This window comes from Gobio gobio, assembly GCF_949357685.1.
Source record: "Gobio gobio genome assembly, chromosome: 12".
NCBI lineage: Eukaryota > Metazoa > Chordata > Actinopteri > Cypriniformes > Gobionidae > Gobio > Gobio gobio.
This window is the reverse complement of record NC_137105.1, coordinates 14825275-14850382: the sequence shown is the minus strand read 5'-3', so window position 1 is coordinate 14850382 and position 25108 is coordinate 14825275. Positions and strand designations below refer to the sequence as shown.

At 40.2% G+C, this 25108-nt stretch overlaps 2 protein-coding genes across 3 annotated transcripts in view; one reads left to right on the top strand and one right to left on the bottom strand.

The window, feature by feature from the left end:
- enah (ENAH actin regulator) overlaps positions 1 to 15261 on the bottom strand; it is a 138320-nt gene extending 123059 nt beyond the window's left edge. For both annotated transcript variants that reach the window (XM_079831138.1, XM_079831141.1), the window contains exon 1: positions 14934 to 15261. In XM_079831138.1, the coding sequence (XP_079687264.1) occupies positions 14934 to 14938 (5 nt within the window). In that variant the 5' untranslated portion in view covers positions 14939 to 15261. The remainder of the gene's footprint in view (positions 1 to 14933) is intronic.
- Positions 15262 to 22057: 6796 nt separating this feature from the next.
- Positions 22058 to 23184, top strand: srp9 (signal recognition particle 9). The gene is made up of 3 exons (XM_079830363.1): positions 22058 to 22218; positions 22485 to 22553; positions 22634 to 23184. Exons 1-3 carry the CDS (start codon positions 22147 to 22149, stop codon positions 22751 to 22753), a joined length of 261 nt encoding a protein of 86 aa, XP_079686489.1. The 5' UTR covers positions 22058 to 22146; the 3' UTR covers positions 22754 to 23184.
- Positions 23185 to 25108: the final 1924 nt, after the last annotated feature.

The window sequence follows — 25108 nt, the reverse complement described above, 5'->3', positions numbered from 1 at the left end:
GGTGCACCTTGAAGGGGTGGAGGTTACGTGAACATGCTCTTTTGTTAGTAGATAAGGCAGGTGCAGAGGATGTCCCACTAACCTCAGCACACATCCAAACCCTGGAACAATTATAAGGAAAAAGGTCAGAAAACCCAGTACCAGCAGTAACGTAACAACTATCAGACTAGGAAAACAGCAAGAAGAAAAACACTGAGGGGTAATAAAGACGACGTCTGCAGGACAGCTGCTCTCTTTCGGACAGATGGGACAACATAAAGACCACCTGTTCAGTACATAAACCCTGGGGGATCCCAAACTACAGACCAAAAGTGGCAAAATGGGTTAGAATACAGTAGACATGTGCCGGTAAACGGTAATACGATATACCGCAATAATGAACAAGCACAATATTGTTATCGTGGGCACTTCAAAATACCGTGAATAATTATTTATTACGAATTATTCCGATTTTTAGAATTAATTTTAAGAATACTTTACCCATCAACCGTTTAAAATGAAAAACACGTCAAAGAGGAACGCGCACTGATGTAAATAGACCGTGCATGAGCCGAGCACATGGCGGAATGAGGAGACGCTGAAGTGCACATTCATTCTTCGACAGCAGAGGGCGCTGACGGAACAGCAGAAATGCAGCCGTTTCCCCAGTAATCACATAACCTAATTCATAATACTTAAAGACTTAAGGCTATTCATTTACAAACTTGCATTTTATATTTTAATCTGGACTAAATTACATGCCCTAGGTATTGTTTGAATATGTTCTGACTGTTGTTCAATCACACACTCTACAAGGCTCCAGTATTTAACATTAGTTCCTTCATTAACAAGCTGACAATGAAAAATACTTCTAAAGCATGTATTAATCTTAGTTAAATGTACATTTCAGCATACCTATTGTTCTTTATCATTCTTTTGCACTTTAATCTGTTTTAAATATTTGTTTACTTTATACATTTTTGTGTATTGCTTTATTGTATTTAAATGTTTGTTTTTTTTGTTATAAGAAAGTGATTTAACCTGTTATAGTATGACAACACTTTTTTTGCAACTTATTTCAATATCGTGATAATACCGTATACCGTGATAAATGCTTCAGCAATTAATCGCAACATGAAAATTTAATACCGGCACATGCCTAGAATACAGTGAAGATTTCGTGAAATTCTAAAATGAGAAATGTGCTCATGAAGAGATACAAATTGCCCTGCATGGATGGAAGAGTGGATGTTTTATTGAACTCTAAAGAGATTGTGATGGGAAAAAATATAGTGCAGAGAAGTCAAGTATCCTTTACTCTGCCTGTGCAGAAAGAACACAAATGCTACACCACTAACCCGAAAAGCCTTGCATTTCTCGGTCACAACATCTTTAACGTCTTTAAAGGGATAGTTCACCCAAAAATGAAAATTCTGTCATCATTTACTCACCCTCAAGTTGTTCCAAACCTGTATGAATTTCTTTGTTCTGCTGAACACAAAAGATGATATCTTGAAGAATGTTTGTAACCAAGCAGATCCAAGCAACCATTGACTACCATAGTATTTTTTCCCTACTACACTCTAAAAAAAAAAAAAGGTTCTATATGGCACCAAAAATGGTTCTTGGCTCATAATCATAGGGGAACCTTTTTTAGTGCTATATAACACCAATTTTGGTGCTTCAGTGGTTCTTCAGCGGTTCTTCAAAGGTTCTTCAGAGGTTCTTCACCGGTTCTTTGACTAAGGTGCTATATAGCACCTCTGAAGAGTTTTTTAGAGTGTATGGTAGTCAAACATTCTTCAAAATATCTTCTTTTCTGTTCAGCAGAACAAAGAAACTCGTACAGGTTTGGAACAACATGAGGGTGAGAAAATGATAGAATTTTCATTTTTGGGTGAACTATCCCTTTAAGCCCAGAGCTGATATATGCTTGTTACTGCCCACTGTTCAACCTCAGGACAATGTGTGTGTATTCATGAAGAGCATTAATAGTGCATTAAATCATGATTGTCTGAAATTCTCCACACTTACTGTCAAAGATCAACACTAAATACACTCTTCAGAAAGAAAGAGCAAAATGTACTGGTTGTTCTATTCATTAATGTTGCAACTTAGAAAATGTAGGGTCAAGAACGATACTCATTTAGCTGATGTACTAAAAGTAGCTATTCACTAAAAGATAACCAGAATGCACAAAAGAGAGGAATGATGGGAGGAAAGGACGTGAAACTTCTAAAATAGGGCACAATTGCACTGTAGAAGAAAAAAACATGAACAATGCATTTAAAAATCTCAATGTTTACTTAATCGCCATTGTTTCTGTCTTGTTTTCCAGTAAAAATCCTTCCAATAAGGAACATTTACTTGAAGCAAAACTAATCTAAGAAGTTAAAACTAAACTTATCAGACAATATATCTTGAAAAGCATTTCTTACACAACTGGCAAATTGGTTTTTCTTGTTTTCCTCACTACATTGCTATATTTATGCTTCAAACAAGAAATAAAGTACCAAGAAAAATATACTTAATTCAATATTCTCAAACACGATTCAATATCTTGACATTTCTGCTTCAAGTAAATTTCTCTCATTTTAAGGATGTTTAGATATTTTAACAGAGCTGACAAGAGGGTCATGGTTCAAAACGCATTCATTGAACTGATGGCAGCTTCAATGGAACAAACGTTTCACACACACACACACACACACACACACACACTTAGAAGAGCTATGATTAAAGGCATCATCAACCAGTTCGACAGAAAAGTGCTGAAATGGACAATCTCAAATTACAGTACTGGAGGCACAGCAAAACAAGTCGATCCTAAGATAAATATCATAGAAAGAGACATATCACACCATAAACTCCTAAAAGGTCAAATCCTCTAGTCAACCTTTCAACAATTCCACAGAAATATGACACACAATGAGACATACCAATAATAAAGATAGTCGTTCCAAAGATAACTTCTCTCACAAAAACAGCTCACAATCTCATGGCACATCAGCCATCTCAGAAAACAGAAAACGATGCTTCTGGCAAAGGACGGACATGAGAAATTATAAAGAAAACACATTATTTGTGTGACTTGAAGTTGCTTTTCAACTTCAAAAACTTCACAGCAACAATTATGCAAAGTCAGTTCTCTAAAAATGAGACTGTGACAGTTTGAACTTGTGGAATTGTGAAGAAGATCCAACTTTGATTGAAAAAGAAGATCTGAATTATTGCTTACATAAGCAGGCAGTGCCATTATAAGTCTGATTAAGACATTTCATGATGCTGTTTTGTTTTTTTCAGGGATGTTCTCTTGGCTTGTGTGCTGTGAATGGCACAGCTTGAGGTGGGCAGAAGGCAGACGGGCTGCTGGGTTCAATCGTGCAGCTGGATTAGGCTATGCTCGCAGATCTTTCAGAAGCACATGGGATGACACAGAACTGCTGCATGACGTACAGGCTGAAGGATCACATGAAGAATTTTAGCGGTGGCATATGAAATAGGGAATGCAGATGTATTCTTTACATTCAATCCGATATTCATAGAAAAGGGCACAAAGAGGGATTTTAAATAAGACTTACAAGAGACAAGCTTACATTAAAGGGTTAGTTCACCCAAAAATGAAAATTCTGTCATTAATTACTTACCCTCAAGTCGTTCGACACCCGTAAGACCTCCGTTCATCTTCGGAACACAAGTGAAGATATTTTAGTTGAAATCCAATGGCTCAGAAAGGCCTCCATTGGCAACAATGCACTTTACACTCTCAAGACCCATAAAAGGTACTAAAGACGTCGTTACAAAGTCCATCTCACTACAGTGGTTCTACAATAACTTTATGAAGCGTTGAGAATAGTTTTTTGTTCACAAAAAAAAAACTAAATAATGACTTATATAGTGATGACCGATTTCAAAACATTGCATCATGAAGCTTCGAAGCCTTATGAACCGGTGAGTCGATTCAGCGGTTTGGATCTCCAAAGTCACGTGATTTCAGCAATTTGGTGGTTTGACACGTGAATCATGATTCGACTCGCTGATTCATAACGCTTCGAAGCTTCATGATGCATTGTTTTGAAATTGGTCATCACTATAGAAGTCGTTATTTATGTTTTTTTTGGCGCACAAAAACTATTCTCTTCGCTTCACAGTGATGACCGATTTCAAACCAATGGAGGCCTTTCTGAGCCATCGGATTTAAACTAAAATATCTTAATTTGTGTTCCGAAGATGAATGGAGGTCTTACGGGTGTTGAACGACATGAGGGTCAGTAATTAATGACAGAATTTTCATTTTTGGGTGAACTCAGCACTGACCCTTTAAAGGTGGGGTAAGTGCTTTCTGGTAACTGATGTTGATATTTCAAATCACCCCAAACCACCCCTACCCCAAAAGGGTCTCACCCCTATTTTGATAGCTCCTCCCCACACATATATACGCAACGACTATGGCGGAATCTGCTGTGCCAGCCGGCAGAGGTTACGATCCCTTCAATAAGTGTATTACTATGGTAATCCAGGTCGAATGTTCAATGAAAATGTCATCCCTTACATCCCAAAAACACAAACACAGTTCTCATGAACAACTCGATAGAGACAGAGTGACAAGTCATAATCTGAAGACCACACCCACCGGGGGGGGGAACAATCAAACAGTCTCCATTGACTTTGTATCGCGTGAAGCGTCCACCTTGTCATTTTTTACTTATAACAAAAAACAGAACAATGTCTAAAAGCTGATGTGACAAGTTTTTATAAGCTGTTGACCCAAAAAACGAGTGTTTAAGGACACAAAAGTGGATACAGGCAATTGAGACAGAGCGCGACACGTTATATTACACTGAGAACTACACCCACTAGAGGGGAACATAATCAGCGACAGTAAATATAATATATAAAACTGACATTTAGATATTTGAATTAACAGTGACAAAATGTTTCCTGCACACATAGGCATACTGAGTGTCAGATCCCAAATTGTACCCATTCCTCCTGCTGATGCTTCACATCTTATTGCCTGTATCCACTTTTGTCTCCTTAAATGCTCGTTTTTTGGGGTCGACAGCTTATAAAACTTAGTTCTGTGTTAGCTTGTTCTGGTTCTATTAGCTGTCACATAGCAGCTTTTAGACATTGTTCTATTCCGCTTTAAGCAATACAAAGTCAGTGGAGAGAGTTGGATTGTTTTCCCCCTGGTGTGGCCGTGGCCTAAATATGCTCTGTTTCTATAGCACGAGCATGACAGTCCAACTAACGAACATTTTACAAATATGACAAGATTAGAGGGTTATAGCTCCTTGAGTTCTCTCCAGTGCTGGAAAGCTGATACTTATTGCCTGATTGTAAGCCTTATTTTGTTCCATAGACATTTTCCACATGTGTTTTTTTTATCTGCCATCTCTCTCTTTCGGTCATCCCTCGGCTAATGTCCATCGAGTGTCGTGTATTTTGAATAATGACGTGCAGCGCTCTCTTCTCCCCATTCGTAGACACACCCCTTACAGCTGATTGGCTACAAGTTTGTTCCACGGCCCGAGACACTTTACTAAAGCAACTTGAAATAACACTTACCCCACCTTTAATGAAACATTCAAATACAAGAAAGAAAACAGCGCATGGCAAAAAAGCAAGTATTAAAGCCGATCATCCATAAAGAAAGATCCCAGAGAAATAAACCTGTGGTATTCAAGTAGGCCATTTTTGCCAAATGCCAGTGAGATGTAACAGTATCTCAATCTCCAATCACTCGATTTGAGCTTTCAAGTCCGTTTTTGATAAACAGTCTGTAGAAGTTCAGTTTGATGGTTTCTCTATGGTCAGGACTATTTTGTTAATCGGCTACAAAAGCCAGAGAAGGTTTTACAGCCAGTGTCCAACAATCCAGATTCAGGGTCGAGCTCTATTGTTGCACACACAAAAGGGAGATGTTTTATTCACAATAGCAGGGCACTATATTATGTAGGGCATCGGGGGCCTGGCGACAAGGAATGTGGACCGATTGCCTCTCAACCTTCAAAGCTTCAATCGATTGTGCAGCTTTAGATGGTTTCGTTCATTTTAATAGACATCAGTGCATCAACAAATTCCAATTTCACTCAATGCCGCAAAAGCATCCTAGTTGGATAGTGCGATAACTACATTTTACATTCTACGGTAATTTTTACTACAGCTAATAAATGAGATGCAAGATGGTGCCAGTTGGATTTAAGGAAACGAGAGAGTGAGCCTGTGGTGTGATGTGTAAGATGTGAAAGTTGCGCCAGTTTCAGTAAACCAGATGGATCTACACCGTTGCCATGGACGACAGGGAGTACTAGGAAACATCTTACTGTCAAATGGCGCAATTGACCAATCAGAGTCAAGTAGTGTCAAAAGTGCTGATTGTTAATACTGAAAACCTTGCCATAGCAAGGATTGTATTTGCTGATAAAGAAAAGTCTTCTTTGAGATAGCTGTACAACTGTGCAAACTCATCAGAATTCTGTGTTGTGATAACATTCACAGCTGTTTCAACACTCTACACATTAGAGTAATTATCCGTGTCCTCCTCCGCAGCGGCGAAACGCAAGCACCACGCGCTGCCCCTTAAGCTTCTTACAAACCCCAAATTCACATCGAAAAAGTGTCCTTTTTATAGTGACAGCAGCTTAAAGGGAGAGTGCCTGCCGAACAGTCGTTCCAGCTAAAGAAACAGCATCACAAACACAGAGGTACGGTGGTAGAACGGATGCTGTTGGACGACAGTAACGAATCTGTCGCTTGCTGTTGTGCTGTGTAGCAAGCCATCTTGAAAACAAGATGAGGGAAGCTGGCCAGATTTCTAAAGCGAATGCACCCCCACACACACACGCACGAAACATTTCATCTTTAATTGAGATGCAGTATCTGTACAAAGTGAAAAGTCCTTAATACTGGTGCAGAGATTCTGAACTGAATGCAGATATTGGGGATTCTTGTTGATTGGCTTCATCTAGAGGAGAAACAGTAATAGAAAAATCTAAACAAAGTTTGTGTGGTTGTAGATAGGGATTCAGCCAGAAGGCCAGAGCATGATGAATGCCACAAGCTCTCCTGTCACATAGACGTTCGAAACGAAAGGGCTGGTTCCTCGAGGGGCTCAGTTGAGTGCCTAAAGTCTGTAAGATGCTGGTACTGGTACTTCAAGTCTTTAAAATTAAAATAAATATCTGATCATCCTCCATACGGTCGTCATTTACATCCCATATCGTCTGTAAAGTGATGCATTTGGATTACATTCCAAAGAGATCCGTTATCAGCCCCACCGTGGACAATGAAACCATATCCATATCGCCTGGGCCGGTTTGACCCAATGGTGGCAAAGCAGCAGCTAATGATTTAGAGTTGGGTAGCTTTTTAGCTCCATTTTTCACACATCATTTCATTGCCTGAAGTCAAAAAGCTAAACAGGCCCAGCATAATTTTTTCCACCCAGAGCTGTTGATTAATGGCTGCTGATTGACTGCAATTTAACCAACAATAGGTGGAAAACTTTAGCATTGTTCCTTTCATAGGAAGTAAAGTTGAGCCCCAAGGCATCAATGCATACTGCATTATGTTTGGAGAGAAGTTCACGAATAAGCAAAACGAAACAACTAGTTATACTTCCCCAGCAGTGCAATTTCCTTCTTAATCAATCCAACAGACTTGGTCCTTCACACAGAAAAATAGGGTGTCAAAATTGTACCTTTAGGGGTACAACAGCTTGTCGCTGGGGCAGTATCCTTAAAAGGACACATTTGTACCTGTTTTACTCCTAAAAGGTGCATATTAGTACTTTAGAGTACAAATATGTACCTTAAGGTCCTACTATGAACCTTTTTATGGTAAAAAAGGTACAAATGTGTCCTTTTAAGGGTACCGCCCCAGCGACAAGCTGTTGTACCCCTAAAGGTACAATTTTGACACCCTATTTCTCTGTGTGTTCAAAAACAGATCACTCCCAGCTAATCCCATGTTTCCCTACTCTTGAGACGTGAGCACTGGTCATGTGACAGTTCCCATAAGTGGTTTTTCAAAGTTTTAGAACTTTAATTAGAAATTAAACTAATTCAAATTAATATAAATTATGATGTCAATTGAAATGAATGCCAAAGCAGTGCACTAAAAATGAGAATCACTTTAAATTTAATTCCTCTAGTGTTAACTCATAACATTAAGTTCCTCCAAAAAAAAGGGAAAAGGGTGCAACAAATTTCACATTCATGACTCGTTGATGCAGCATATGCAGTTCTTTAAATTCGGAAATCGTGCAATAGTTAGACAATGCATTTACTTCAGGACAAAAAGACATCCCATTTAATACAAAGATGGATAACCATTAGTCTTTCTCAGATCCATAAATAAACATATTTGGACTGAGGGTAGAATATCACTCTCAATCACTTGATGACATTCACTGATTGACAAGATTGACACAAGGGAACTTTGTACAAAAAGCGATGGACAAAAACAAAAACAAAATTTCCAATGAAAAAAAATCCACAAAAAAAGAACAGGTGCTTACTGTGAGCACTATAGAATGGGTAAAGAAAACAAAATAAGGAAAATAAAGAAACCCAAGTAAACCTAAACATATGGCAGATAGATAGTAAACCTAAACATATGGCAGATAGATAGTTCCTTTTACCTCTCAACACTTAGGAGACACACATGTTGTAGAGTCAGCAAGGTGCTGAGAGGAACTTAGGCTGCATGGTTACATGCCACATGCAAAAGTGGTTCATATTTATTTTGGTGTCCATATTAATAGGTTAGAGAGTTCACACTGCCCACACAAGCAAGCCAAAAATACATTTTTAAAAACCTCATTTTTACCATGCAAATGATGATACACGGGGCAACTTTTTTGAGCAATGTTGCCGAGCGATGTTGCTTGGGCACTTTCCCATTGAGAATGGGCAACAAATTTCTATCTGGATACATTAGAACGGTGTGGGTCACCTGGTTGCCCGTTGATGGCAACATTGCTCAAAAAGTTGCCCCGTGTATCATCACCTTTAGGCTACACAGTCATAAATACAGTTGTTGGCTAACTGAATCATTTAATCATCTGATTTGTTCAAATAGGCTAATTCTTTGAGGAACAAAGACGAGAAGGGTGCTCTTCAGATCGCATAAAAACTAGAAATGATCATTCTCTGTAAAAAGATGAGGCGTGGACATATGAGAATTTATCAATATCTTTCTAAATGTGCACTCTTAGCCTTAATGGACCTGTTTAATGTAGCCACGTTATCACAAATAATTTGATTATTGAATAATATTGATTATTTGATTATGGTCTCGAAGCTCGCATTTGATTAAGGCCCGACAGTGGAAATTTGGCTAACAATTTCTGACTGGCATATTACAAATAAATTAAATTCATGAAAACAGGTAAAGTCCCCTACTGGGCTGCGACCCAGTCAAACCTAGGGTTGGGAACCGAGAACCGGTTCTTATGCAAAACCGAAACTGATTTTTGAAAAATACCAGAACCGTGCGAAATTCCTAAGTTTCGGTTCCGAAAACGGTTCTGGTGCCATGTGTGCGAAGCGCTGGAAGCGTATCCTTTAATAGCGAGTGACAGCCAGTGTTGCCAAGTCCGTGGTTTTCCCGCGGAATTGGGCTACTTAAACACTGTTGCCGCGGGCTGTGTTTCATGTCCGCGGGTTGAAGCGACCCCAATTATGTGATATTTAGCCCCGGAAATGCGAATTTTACCGGAGAATCCCCCCTGAAACGCGATTGGGCTTGTTTTGGGCTAGTTTTGAGTAGCAATTGTGCGGGTTTTGTTGTGAAAACCTGGCAACCCTGGCTCACCTCATCATTGCCTGCCGCTTCCAGGAGTGCAACGCAGTTCAGCACTGAAAGCCCTCGCGCTACACATTTACGGTTTTGCGTCAGATATTTTCTCGTTGACCACCAGCATGGCGAAGAGAAAGTCACCATTATGGATTCATTTCCAAAGAATGAATGATAATGAAGCAAAATGTAACATGTGAAAAGTTAATAACATGCAAAGGAGGCTGCACTAGCAATTTGACAAAACATTTGCTCCAGCACAGAGTGCCACAGGGCTTATACCAGATTTATAGTGAAAGGCCTATATATATATATATATATTTGTCAACCATTGAGTCTCCATGCTTAGGTAAGCGTTTAGGCACTATTACCTTTGTAATGCTGAATTGCAATTTATTATTTACAAGTTCACTGAATAACTGAATTACTATTAAATTAATATAATATTTATTATATAAATATTAATAAATATAACTAATAAATATAATTTATAACTTGGTTTTATTCAGAGACAGAGAGATAAAATGTAATAAGACAATTTCAGAGGTGTTCATTTGAAAAAAAATGTGTTGCAAGAATGGCTTAATTAATACTGTAATATATACAGTACAGGACTTTTTGTAACCTGTAAATTAATTTTAGAGCAAGTAATAAACACAAAATGGATTGTTTGAGTTGCGTATTGAGCCTTTTTCCTTCACCACTATTTGTTTAATAATTTGAATGGAACCGGAATCGGAACCGGAAAATTTCTCACGATTCCCAACCCTAGTCAAACCCAATGGTAAGTTCAGTCATACAGTTTGCAATATCAACAAGCATAATGAGCTGTTTTGTGGAAGCCAGACACATTCAACCTACAAATGGCCAAGCCCGCTCTTATGTGAAAAATAAGGTGGATAGGGTTTGGCAATATTTCAACAAATCTGACAATTTACACCGTTTATATTCTGCACTAGTAACCCAGAAATCACTTTATTTTCCCTTCACTTTATGTAACAACTCCATGTGCATTGAGAAACAGACCTTGTGATGTGCAAACAAGTTCTTATGCAAATGTAACAGGAACTGTAGTGTATCTATAGATACTATCAAACCTGACAAGCCTATTTTAAACACTCTGGAAGGCGTATTGGCCCATAAAGTGTGTGAGGCATCTGGGAGAAGACCTGGTAATCGAGGGTAAGAGGTACCATAAGAGGTAATCAGAATCACTCAACTTACATTTACATTTATGCATTTGGCAGACGCTTTTATCCAAAGCGACTTACATTGCATTCAAGGTACACATTTTACATTTTGTCAGTTCTTGCTTTCCCTGGGAATCGAACCCATGACCTTGGCGTTGCTAGCGCCACGCTCTAGTTTGAGCTACAGGAAAGCCACAGCTACAGGAAAGCCACTTGTTTCTTGCCACTGAATCGGTTCATTGAAAATCCAACCTGCTCAAAGCCGTGATGGCAGGTGTGATCATCATCATCATCATCCCTTGCAAAAATCAATGAAAGAAGTGACTGAATTTATAAGAGCAGCAACGGATTTGTGAAGACCACTCAAATGCAGTCACACATGGAGCGATTTGTTCATAAGGGACCTACAAATCCATGACAGACTGTTAGATTTCACAATCACATGCCGATCTGAAGCTAACAGACAGTGTTTTGCTCCAAACTCCAGGAAAGGAGTCAGGAACACCTTGTCTAGTTCATTTTTTATGTCTGATAGCAGCAGACTACCCAGCAGATGTCTATGATGAAGAGGGGGCTAGGCTAGATCCAAAATCTTGTTTCTAAAAATGCCGTTCAAGCTAAGACAATGATCCTACACAAACTGATTCGACGCTCATCTGCCTACCCAAAAACAAGCCTATAAGTTTCAAGGTGACTGCTAGCTAAGTCTATAGTTTCATCGATCATCTATTAATATTGCCTGCAAATGTACCATTATTGATACACGTTACCTAAATAACCACGGAAAAGTAAGACTGATGCGTGATTATGTTCCATTTTGATATAATCAAAGCGAAAACTGAATTCAATCAATCTACGTAACATTACATAAACATAGGCCAGAAAAGTTATAGAATTCTGCACATACTTTGTGTTGTTTTTGGAATTGCGGAGTGCAACAATGCATGTGCCGAAACTGAATGATGTCAAAATGATGTCATCCAAACATATTCAGAACCTGCTTTGGTACATTCAAAACACAGATGTTATATGACGATATGAACTTCCTTTAAACAAAAAGTACAAATCAGTGGTAATCCACTACGGTTAAATTCCTTCTTGATTGCTTTTAAATTCCTCTAGAAGCAACGTGGTGGTAAGCGAGGAGTGCAACGGGATAAGTCTGAGTCACTGACGTCAAAGATAAAGAACTTTCACAGAGAGCTCTGTACATAAATGAGAGATGAAATGGAAAATATAATGGGTGACAGTGTGTAATAGAGAGAGAGGGGTGGGGGGCAGATGAGACACAGTATCTCTACCAAAGCGAGTAATTACATAAGGAGAAAGGGAAAAGTTTAAATGGCCCCTTCAATACAATTGCGCTCGCATATTATTCTGTTCTGATTAGGCTTGAATATTCTGAGGGGACAGAAAGATACAGCGAGAGCATACTGATGAATTCATAGACACTTCTCTCTCTACAAAACTCAGAAAGCCTTGATTAGGCCTAAAGATAAGAGCAGCCTGATTTGAATTTGCTTAAACAGTCTGAAAAGACACAAAAGTGCTCAAGAGTTCCGTTAAAATGCACTAATGAAAAGAAAAACGACACATGACTTATTCAAGTCCATTCAGTAAGGCTATCTCTAAGTTGAAAGGCACTTATGATCTATGAACCAGACTGCAGTGTTACTGACCTGGCCTTCCTGGAATTTTGGAAATCCTGAAACAAACCTTTTAGGGGGTTGATTATATTTAGTTACTAACCTAAAGTGTACAATACCAGTCACAAGTTGACACTACTCGTTCTTCACAACTACTTTTTTCCACATTTAAGAAAATAAAAGTCAAATCAACTATTAAAGCTGCACTATGTAACTTCTCCAGTCGCCTATTCAAAACAAAGGCGTAGTTTGATGACGCCACGTTTGAGCGCAGAATCTTGGGACATGTGGTCTTCACCTTACAGCCAGTGGAAAAGAATCGGGATAGGACTCGGGCAGAAATCACGTTCATGGATGCGATTATTAACGTTACTGTAGTATGAAGCAGAGCAGGACCGAGTGTTGTGGGAGCTGAGCAAGCCCGCTGGAGCGATTGTTAATAAGAAGAGCGGAACACACGCCTCGCGAGCAGCGGGAGTTTTACTATGGCATAGTCGCCGGTGGGACTTTTATTATGCCACAGTCGCCGGCGCCACTTCCGCTTTTCCAGTCAGAGTTGAGTTTGAGGTAACGCAGCTCTGTTTATCATATTAGACACATCTGAGTGTGTTGAAAATTATGTTATGACTTTACTCTGTGCGTTCACTCGGCGACTGCTATGACACTTGTAACCCACTGAAGTAAGAGTAAAGCGTTTCTGCAAAATAAAACCGGAAACCGAGGGTAACGCAGATATGACGCCATTGACAGGAGACTTCCTCGCATGTCCCAGTTCCTTGGTTAAAATAGCATTTTCTAACGATCTACAAATAGTGGGAAACTGTTGGGATATTGTAAGTTCTCAACTGAACAAAATATATAACACTGGCCTAGTGGTTTTTTATATTTTACTGAAAAAATTTTACATAGTGCACCTTTAGTAACACTGACCGAAGTATGGAAATTACTCTTTTTACAGTATATTGAAGGAGTTATGCATGCTGGATACAGAATTGTTATAATTTATAAAATAAAATAAACGAAATTAGTTTTGCAAAGAAATTCACGCACGGGCACTTTTTAAGATCATGAGAAACACAAATGCAGCCAAGTGTATCCAAATTTTTTGTCCCAAATTAATGAATTTGATTCACAAAAACGCTAGTACAATCAGGTCCCTTCCTCATCCACATAATAAACCTGGTCGTGTCACACAGTTAAAAGCTTGACACTTCCCAACACATGCTCGTGATGAGTAAGAGGGAACAGTCTGGGTCTAAAAATCACACAAACCACACCTGTTATGGCTAACAAACATGAACATTCGCCTCCGCTCAATCACCCTCCAGAGCGAGAGACAATCCTGTTTTTGACACAAGAGGCAACCCACGTACATCTGAAGTGCTTTACTATGCAACACCACGGTCCGTGGGAAGACAGGCCAAATAATACAGAAGAGATTAATTTAAACCTAAGGGGAAGGTTATGTCATATCATCCAAACTCTTCTTTAAGGGCAGCTCATTTCTGCTGAAGGCTGCCAACAGCTGGCTCTTTCTTCATATGTCTTCAGTGGGAGTGTGGGAGGAAATACTTAGTTATTCTGATAATAAAGCAAGGCTTGAACATTTTAACACATGCTCTCAGCAGATCACCATACACTGGGAACATGCCTGCAACACAATGCAATGTAATGGGTCCAATCCTCAGTCAATCGGTTATAGCAAACAGATGACTAATGTATAAAAAAAAAAAAAATTTAAATGACAAATGTCACTGCAATATTTCAACCTAATAATGAAGCTGGGGAAATGACTGATTAGAACTGGCATCGTCCAAAAACTGCTATGCTCTTTTTCTCATTTTCTTGAACAGAAGTGTCAGAGTTGTCACATAAGCTCAACTACGCTTAACGTTATATGATGCATCCTAAACAAAAAAGATCTCAGGAGTTCAGTGCCATGCTGCATTGCAACAACTGCATATTTACATGATACTTCATAATATGCAGATAGGCCTATACATAATGTGCGTTTTTCCTCACACCCCAGTATGAAATATGCAATTATGCAGCAGCGCTCAACCTGATTTTACTAATTGATCAATCCAGCGGTTTTAATTCTAAGTATTACTTTTAACAACACTATAAATGGATTGCAGCACAAATGCTAGGGCAATCAATATCATAAACAGCATTTATTTAATCAACTGTTGGTTTATGAATTATTTATAGGCAGTGCGCAAATAGCCACGCACAATTTTTTTTTCCCCAAACAAGAAGAGCAGCGAAATACATAAAATGCCTTTGGGTTGAGATTAAACTAGATTTGACTTACCTCATGGTGATTTCCGCGCTATTTATTCGGCGTTATATAATTTCAGAGAGTTTACAAAGTTCGCACTTGATCACAAAAGATATGAATGAAACGCCGCAGGATCTGAGAGAGAGTTTGTATCCCGAAAAGTTAAAAATAAAAATTAAAGTAAATAAAAAAAATAACTGGATCTACATGATCTACCGCATTGCAGCTGTATGTAGATGCTGCAGCACAAAAAAAATGTAAGTGAGAATGTAATTTTCTGTTTGGTCTTGCAAGCGCCTGATCTTCTAATAGCGGCAACGTGCCGCTGGGATCCCCTTCTACAGCTACAGCACAGACGCATAGCTTTACTGGGCGACGTCAGCACGCAAGGGACGCACAGGTCACGCCCCCAGGCATTTAGACTGACAGATATGTACAAGTACTTGTAAAGTATTAAGATAAAAATAAAAATATATATACATTTTGGGGCAGAAAAATGTAATTAAATATCAAATGCGATAGTGCATTTGATCACATTCTTTCCAGCCTTCAGCATATTAAGCTGCTTGACAAGTGTATGTCATTTGATTATGATCTGTGTGCTGTCAGCTGTTCATAAAAAGAGCCAATGGTGTGCTTGCTTTGATGGCAGAAGTGAAGGATCTGATGGTTCATCACAAGTGTTCAAACCTTGCGACTTGAGACCCACATCTCGGTTTCCAGATCAACTACCACTGTCACTCATGCATCTCTGATTCTTATGAACTGTGGTGTATATAAATATGGGTATATGTGTCTATGGTCCATGACTAAAAGCAAAATGAAAGGGAAATCATTTGGTATAGAATTACAATTTTCAGTGGAAATATCCAGTTGTTGTTGTTTTTAAGTCTACACTGCCCTCCTCTGGTGCACTCTTATACAATTTAGTACACATGCTAAAACGTGCTCTTGCTTGAGCCTCAGGACCCCTGTATTTGTTTCTCCTTCCCAGTTCTTTATCACAGTTATGCTTTTGCTTTTTAGACCATATCTAGTGGTTAATTATGTGTTTAAGTTATACAGTCTACGTGTCACAATGGATGTCTTTCCAAAGCAGTTTTACAAAAAGCACATTAACAAACATCTACACTTTTAAGAAAAATGGTTCTACAGCACCAAAGCTTGTAACAATAGCAGAACCCTTTTTGGTGCTAAATGGAACCCTTTGTATAAGGTTCCATAAAGAAACATGCTATGAAAGTGCCTTAATTTTGTTATAAATAACCTTTTTATAGTTTATTTTCATTAATATTAGTATTTTAAAAAAAAATTAAATATATATTATTATTAATATTGTTTTTACCCCATATCTGTCTGGTCTAATAATATCGCGTGTACTGGTTTTATATTAAAAAAAAACAGCATGTTGTGTCAACTATTTTATTTTTTATTGACATGTTAAACTGTAGCAAAAATGGCAGTGCTCTGACAGTTGTTAACTGAATACACAAATAACAATTGACATTAAACATGATATAGATGTAGTGAAGACCAAATTCCAGAAATATCTTCACAATCTTCACATCCATCATTATGTGTATTTTGAGTGGCAGTTTCTCTCTGCAGATGATGAGGTTTTGGGATGTGACAGCATCTGAAATACACAGTTGAGTTAAGTGTGTCTCTTCCATTTGTTTATGGAAAAACAATTATGTTTATGAAGGTCAAAATTAGCAAAAATGAACAGTATGTGAGCCCTTTAAAAAAAGTGATATAAAGTCATAGAATAGCTTTAATGTTTTTGTGACTGGGAATGATTATGCATAAATGAGTCATAATTTTAACATCTCTGTTTACTCACTTAATGGAGAGCTTCACACACTTGCATGTTCTGTTAAACTGAAAAGAAAAAAAGACTTGAAACCAGTTACAGTTTGAAAGTTAAAATGTATCAGATATTTTAAGAAAGAAATCATTTACCTCTTGAGAGTGTGTTGACAGTCTGTGTAGTGCCGAGTTCCAGAAATTCAGTAATGAGGTGGCTTTGACACACTCAAAAAAACGAATTTCCATTGTTGTTAGATGCACTCAAATCATCCTTGTTCACATTACTTAAAAAAACTCATGTAACTACATGAACTTACATTTTTGAGTTGTTTCTACAAAAAATTAGTATTGTCAGATTTACTTAGTAGTGTTTGATCGGTAGACCCAAACGTACTGTGAGGGTCTGCTGGGAACGTTTGGCCGAGTCTCCTGTCAGAGAGATCTTCAACTCCTGCCTCCGGCAGAGCTTCGACCGGATCCCGAGGGAGGCTGGAGATATTGAGTCCGAGTGGACCATGTTCTCCACCTCCATTGTCAAAGCGGCTGCTCGGAGCTGTGGACGCAAGGTCTCCGGTGCCTGTCGAGGCGGCAATCCCCGAACCCGGTGGTGGACACCGGAAGTAAGGGATGCCGTCAAGCTGAAGAAGGAGTCCTATCGGGCCTGGCTGGCTTGTGGGACTCCTGAGGCACCTGACAGGTACCGACAGGCTAAACGGACTGCAGCCCGGGTGGTCGTGGAGGCAAAAACTCGGGCCTGGGAGGAGTTCGGTGAGGCCATGGAAAAAGACTATCGGCTGGCCTCGAAGAGATTCTGGCAAACCGTCCGGCGCCTCAGGAGGGGGAAGCAGTGCCCTACCAACGCTGTTTACAGTGGCGATGGGCGGCTGTTGACCTCAACTGGGGATGTTGTCGGACGGTGGAAGGAATACTTCGAGGATCTCCTCAATCCCGCCGTCACGTCTTCCATTGAGGAAGCAGAGGCTGGGGGCTCAGAGGAGGACTCGTCCATCACCCGGGCTGAAGTCACCGAGGTGGTCAAGAAACTCCTCGGTGGCAAGGCACCGGGGGTGGATGAGATCCGCCCTGAGTACCTCAAGTCTCTGGATGTTGTGGGGCTGTCTTGGCTGACACGCTTCTGCAGCATCGCGTGGCGGTCGGGGACAGTGCCTCTGGGATGGCAGACCGGGGTGGTGGTCCCTCTTTTTAAGAAGGGGGACCGGAGGGTGTGTTCCAACTATAGGGGGATCACACTTCTCAGCCTCCCCGGGAAAGTCTATGCCAGGGTACTGGAGAGGAGAATCCGGCCGATAGTGGAACCTCGGATTCAGGAGGAACAGTGTGGTTTTCGTCCTGGTCGCGGAACACTGGACCAGCTCTATACCCTCTACAGGGTGCTGGAGGGTTCATGGGAGTTTGCCCAACCAGTCCACATTTGTTTTGTGGATTTGGAGAAGGCATTCGACTGTGTCCCTCGCGGCATCCTGTGGAGGGTGCTGGGGAAATATGGGGTCCGGGGTCCTTTGTTGAGGGCTGTCCGGTCCCTGTATGACCGAAGCAGGAGTTTGGTCCGCATTGCCGGCAGTAAGTCAGACTTGTTCCCGGTGCATGTTGGACTACGGCAGGGCTGCCCTTTGTCGCCGGTTCTGTTCATAATTTTTATGGACAGAATTTCTAGGCGCAGCCAAGGGCCGGAGGGTGTCAGGTTTGGGGACCACACGGTTTCGTCTCTGCTCTTTGCGGATGACGTTGTCGTGTTGGCCCCTTCTAACCAGGACCTTCAGCATGCATTGGGACGGTTTGCAGCCGAGTGTGAAGCGGCTGGGATGGGGATCAGCACCTCCAAATCCGAGGCCATGGTCCTCAGTCGGAAAAGGGTGGCTTGCCCACTCCAGGTTGGTGGAGAGTTCCTGCCCCAAGTGGAGGAGTTTAAGTATCTAGGGGTCTTGTTCACGAGGGAGGGGAGGATGGAGCGGGAGATTGACAGACGGCTCGGTGCAGCTTCTGCAGTAATGCGGTCGATGTACCGGTCTGTCGTGGTGAAGAAAGAGCTAAGCCGTAAGGCGAAGCTCTCGATTTACCGGTCAATCTACGTTCCTACTCTCACCTATGGTCATGAGCTTTGGGTCATGACCGAAAGGACAAGATCCCGGATACAGGCGGCCGAAATGAGCTTTCTCCGCAGGGTGGCTGGGCGCTCCCTTAGAGATAGGGTGAGGAGCTCAGTCACTCGGGAGGAACTCGGAGTAGAGCCGCTGCTCCTCCACATCGAGAGGGGACAGCTGAGGTGGCTCGGGCATCTGTTCCGGATGCCTCCTGAACGCCTTCCCGGGAAGGTGTTTCGGGCATGTCCAACCGGGAGGAGGCCCCGGGGAAGACCGAGGACACGCTGGAGGGACTATGTCTCCCGGCTGGCCTTGGAACGCCTCGGTGTCCCCCCGGAAGAGCTAGAGGAAGTGTCTAGGGAGAGGGAAGTCTGGGCATCTCGGCTTAGACTGCTGCCCCCGCGACCCGGCCTCGGATAAGCGGAAGAAGATGGATGTTTGATCGGTCAACTTAACATTGCTTGGTGAAAAGAACATACTGGGCAGTGGATCTGTAGTTCCCAACGTGCTTTGCAAGGGACTGCATTAGAAGAGTAAATTTAGGGATTAAAGTGTTATTTGATGTGTTTTTCAGTAAAGGGAAAGATGTTGTTATATGTTAGTGTTATGTTGGACATTTAGAGGAGTTTCTGTAATTTTGTGGTTACCATTATGCAGAAGAGTGGTGCCTGTGTTTAGGCTGTGGACACTTATATACAAATTTTTTGGATGGATTTCCTGCTCTCAATTAAATTAATTTTGTCCAATTAGTTATTTTTGCATTTTGATTCTAAAAATATGCTTGTTGTTATTTAATAGTTTTCCACTACACTTGTAGAGCAAATAGTTAATTTAATAAAGTAAACTATTATCAATTTAACATAACATTATTAAGTAAACTGCACATATAAATTTGATGCAACAGTGACAAATTCACATTTACTCAAAGAAATTTTGTCAGCTTTACTTTAATTTCTTTTGTTCATATAACTTAAATATTATTTGTAAAAATGACTCAATATAGTTGTGTGGAACCACTTGACGGTTTGAAAAAGAAAAAGGCGAGGAAAAAGAGCCCTAAACTCTAACACAAAGAACCATTTCAGCACATACAGAGTTATTCAGGACAATGGGGTTCGAAATAGAACTGTCGTGTAATGAACCTTTAAAGACCGTCTTTTTTTAGAGTGTATAATTTGCTTATATGCTGCTTTTCAAGATTTAAAAATTACAGTTTTATCAGTGCAGTAGGCTATTTCACATATATATCCTCCAGGGACCAGAGGAAAAAAAGGGTTTTGAATTTAGTATTGTTTAGAGCAGGGTTCCTCAAATCTTACACTGGAGGTCCAATGCGCTGCAGAGTTTAGCTCCAACCCTAATCAAACACACCTGAACATGCTAATCAATGTCTTCAGGTTCATTAGAAAACTACAGGTAGGTGAGTTTGATTAGGGTTGGAGCTAAACTCTGCAGCGCATTGGACCTCCAGGGTAAGATTTGAGGAACCGTAGTTTAGAGCATAAACAAATGGAAAGAAAATTATATTTTATTCATGTTATGAAACGTGCTCTGTAGTTGACACCAGGACTCAAAAAATAAAATGACATGAAATTGCATGTATAAGCAAAAACAATTCATCAGTCAATTTTTAGGTTTCAGGATTTTTTTTTTTAACAAACTTTGTTTAAAGATGATTCTGAACTGTGTTATGAATGATATAACGAAATGCATTGATATACCATTTTAGTTTATGCAATATAAACTTTCCCATTCAATACAATGTATCTATACACTGCATCTAATTTGCATATTAATGTTTTCTTGGAGCAACATGTAATGCAAATAGAAGTGTAATAATGGGAGTAATAATTGGCAACATTTTCATAATAATATTGAATATTTCATAGGAATATTGATATGTAATTCCTTTCCCTATTCACTTTTTGTGTCTCCAAAATGCAAGATTTGTCTGCAAGGGTACTGTTTAAACGCAGTTACCTGACAAATATTTTTAAAGCAAACCTGACTCTCCATTTTCTTCCACTCCAGATAGGGGTTATACTATATATATATATATATATATATATATATATATATTTTATTCACTTACGAATATTTCAATTCCATTTCTGTGTAAAGCACTTTGAATTGCCACTGTGTATGAAATGTGCTATACAATTGCCTTGCCTGGCCTTGATAACCCCGATTTAAGTCCTGGCGTCCAGTGGACATTTATGAAACCAATGCCCTGTTTTGTAACAGAAAGTCATATTTTGATTAGAAATCCCAGAACATTTTCCTTGATTTATAACAAACAATTTGAAAATGAATCCGATTTAAATTATAATTACAAAATATTATCATATTTCCAGAGTGCTTAACAGTCAGCCGTTTTTAAAGACCAAGAAGAAGTTGCTGTCCTGGTGAAACATTTGGTAGGCCGATCTCTGCAAAGCCTCGAATGTGCTCTTTACAGGACATCCAGACTGTGGCATAAAACTGACATGTATGTGGTCAGAGAAATTCACTAAAATATAGGCTAATGTCCACTACAGTGGACAAAAGTCTTTTCCTGGGTCCCAGGAGGTTAAAATAGGTAAGTTGGGACACTTTTTGCCATACAGATGACTGGGAAAATGTCCCAATTATCCAGGCTTAACCTTTAACAGTTCTTTATATTCTTCTATGACTCTCTTTAGATACACGTCAGTGTAGCTGTCGTTCACTGGCCCTTAGCGGGAAATATTTGAAGCTAGTACTTGTCTTGGATACGATGTAACAGTTGTTTACCAGCAGGAAGCGCATGGTGGCTCAAAATGCCGAATCCTCCTCTGAGCCGCATTGAAATCACATAACATTTTGAGTCTTACTAGATACATTTGTAACAAGAATGTGTAATCGTTTCAAATTTGTTATCCCAATGGCTATGTAGCTGGCATAAACATGGAAATTCGCTGTAGCCATTTAAATAAAAATGATTTTAAATACAGTCATCACAAATAACTATGATTGATCCGCCCTAACCAGTGATTTAAAATGTCACATATACCACGTGACAACGCGGCCTCTAAGCCCTGCCTTGTCTTTTCATGCTTATCGTCGTTCTACACGCTCATTCTATTTCTCTCAACCAATCACAATCCTCAAATCAGATCACGTATACTACGTAGCGACTACTCATCAGTGTGCACGTTTTATATTGGCCAGTTCAGCTGGCGGCCAATCAGAGTGCGTTTTTCTACGACTAAAAGTGGCCATATTTCGTGCCACCTGGGTTTTGCTTCTAACAGTTGTATTTTGCTTTGCCTCTAAAGTATTTAACAAAATACACTATATTTAGTTTTTATTACATCATGCCTTATTATCAGACGTGGGAAGAGTTTGCGCGAGCCGCAGAAAAACTTTATTTGACGGACCCGATGAAGGTAAATGATAAACAACCTTTTATTTCGAGGCTACCGGCTACAAGCACAGCTCATGTTCACATATTTTGCAGCCAAAAAGCAATTTAAATGGTGTCAAATGTATTGTAGATGGAATTCGAATAGTTGTCGGTAACGTTACGTAAAAATAAAAAAAAATCATGTATATGTATGCCTGAAAATGATACTGTCAGCCAGAGAAAGACTGCAGTATTCAAACCTGATTTGTACTGATGCTCTTAACTTTCTTGTTAATGTTGTTCATTCAGGTCAGAGTGGTTCTGAAATATCGACACTGTGATGGAAGTATCTGTATGAAGGTCACAGATGATTCTGTGGTAAGTGTTTAACTCTTGTGAACGGTTTTGTTTGTGGTCTTATGTAGATCTTGTTATATTCACTATATGTTTCTACTTAGTGTTTACAGTACAAGACTGACCAGGCCCAAGATGTGAAGAAGATTGAGAAACTTCATGGGAAGTTGATGAGATTAATGGTGTCCAAAGAGACCCACAGTGGATCCATGGAAACGGACTGACTAAATCAAAGGACCTATTGGGATTGGACAGTTGTTTGTGACTCAATCCGACTGACATTGAAGAGAGACTGATCTACAAGAGGATGGAGATTAAGTTTGGTTGATGTTTATTGACTTATACTGAGAACGTTCAAGATGATGCTCATTTGGAGAGCAAGCAGCAAGACAAGAGGAAACATCCTACAAGAGGCTGATATTTGTGTTCTTATTCTGGAAGTCGGACAATGTTGAAATGGTTATACAGTTGTTTCATTTGGTCTGCCTATAATTTAATGTTTGGAGAAAGTGGGTTTTTAACCGCAACAACATCATCAAGGGAATACATTTCGAAGCAGGACCTTCTTCATTTCTTAGATTACAATGAAATCCCAATTTGTATGTCTATGCATGATGTACAATGAACCTAAATAAATGTCTTTTCCCCCCTCCCCATTTCATTTTACTCTTAGTTTCTAACAGCATTGCAATCTATAAACACGTAAAATGCAAATTTTAGCCGATTTTTACCGGGGGTAAAAATTATTGGGCTAGTTTTGTTGAGCAAACCTGATTCTAATATCGATTAGTGCAACCTGTCACTCATTACTGTCTCTCATACCAGCCAATGAGGGAACGCACAGAGTAACGTTATAGCATAACTTTCAACACACTCAAATGTATGATGGTTTTAACCATGTAAAACAGTCCTGCATTACGATCAAGCGGCAGTTTCTCTTGAAGCCAATACGGAAGTGACTTAAACTGCCATTCATCGACTGGCTGGGGGCCAGGGACAGGCTCCAGAAGGGAGCAGAATCTCATTGAGCCCCATGTTAAAATGGCCAACTTTACAGCAGAAAAAAACAGCCTGGTACAATTTGTGGTTTCGGTCTATACGGCTAATTTTTCCCTTCATGACAACTGTGAGGGACAACTCATTCGTTTACATTATATATAGCATTAAAGTTCTGCATAATTAAGGGCGTGGCCATTTATCTGCTGTCTGTTACCCCCAATTTCCACCGGCTGCGTTACGGCTCCGTCACGGCGGCGGAGTCAATAGGTTTCCATTAAAGTCAATGAGTGTATTTCCACTGAATGCGTTACAGCTGCGTTCCGACTCCGGCGATCCGCAGCCCTCCGCATTAAATACGCAGAGCTTCTATTTTTGCCGGATGCCGGAGCGCTCCGCAGCACTACAGGGCAGAGTACGCAGGACAGGAAGTCGAGTGACAAAACAGAACAGCCAGAAACAAAATAAAAGATCCGTTTAATTTTCAAAATAAAATACACCGCGCTCATTTTTCCCTACACTACACCTTGAAAACGTCATAATGGGCGGAGACAGGCTTGTTTTAACCCCGTTGACACGATGGATGAAGAAATGCTGATTATTGAGGTACAGAATCAACCCATCATCTATGACCCCTCACATCCTTTTTATAAGGACAACATTAAAAAGGATGGAAAACTGTTCCTGGTTTGGTAGTTCTGTTTATAGAAACTACATATCGCGCGATCACACCAGAATTCGCGAGATTACATGGGGCCTCGTGACGTCAGCTGTCAGTCATGACCGCAGCCGTTCCGCAACAAATCCGGACCTGGTGGGTATTGACGGACGACGGAACACGGAGCTGTCACGCAGCGGAGCCGTTCCGCAGCCGTAACGCAGCCGGTGGAAATTGGGGGTTAGTCATTGCGTCACCTCAGCTCCATCCACGTCCCGCCTCTTTGCCCATTTTCTGCTATCCGGGAGTGACGCGCGATAAGGCACTGCCAAGACGGCCACGGCCAGCTTGTCCCTACTTTACGCTTCAGAACTGCTCTTTAGAATCCTATGGGTGACGTCACGGACACTACGTCCGTATTTTTTTTTTACAGTCAATGGTTACGACATGCAAGGAAGAGTGCAAGCGGCCGACTGAAGCATAAGGATAATAAAAGTCTCGAGACCGGTGTGAATCGCAGGTCGCTCATTAGCATTCGCTCCCACGGCTCTCGACCACCCTGCTTCATACCACCATAATGTTAATAAAACTTTAAAACATTCGCTCATCCATGAACATGATTTCTGCCTGAGTGGATGTGAAGACAACAACTCCCAAGATTCCACACTAATTCATGGCGTCAACAAGCTACGCCTTTGTTTGACCTGTTGCGACTTCTAGCAGCATAAATTACATATTGTCCCTTTAACCTTTGGTTTTATATTTGCTGGGACTTCAGCATTGGTAGATAGATACAATTTAGTGTTCTCAAAATCTGGCTTACCTGTTCAGGATGACCAACATGTAGTTTACGTTACCTGTCATGTTTAATATAGATATTTTAGCACATTTCCTCATGGAAAAAATGTAAGGATATACTACTATT

Bases quoted from the DNA above. Each gene is read 5' to 3' on its own strand.
- srp9 (XM_079830363.1), top strand. From the start codon at position 22,147: ATGCCTTATTATCAGACGTGGGAAGAGTTTGCGCGAGCCGCAGAAAAA. The intron at 22,219-22,484 runs GTAAATGATAAA...TTGTTCATTCAG, and splicing joins ATTTGACGGACCCGATGAAG to GTCAGAGTGGTTCTGAAATA. The intron at 22,554-22,633 runs GTAAGTGTTTAA...GTTTCTACTTAG, and splicing joins AGGTCACAGATGATTCTGTG to TGTTTACAGTACAAGACTGA.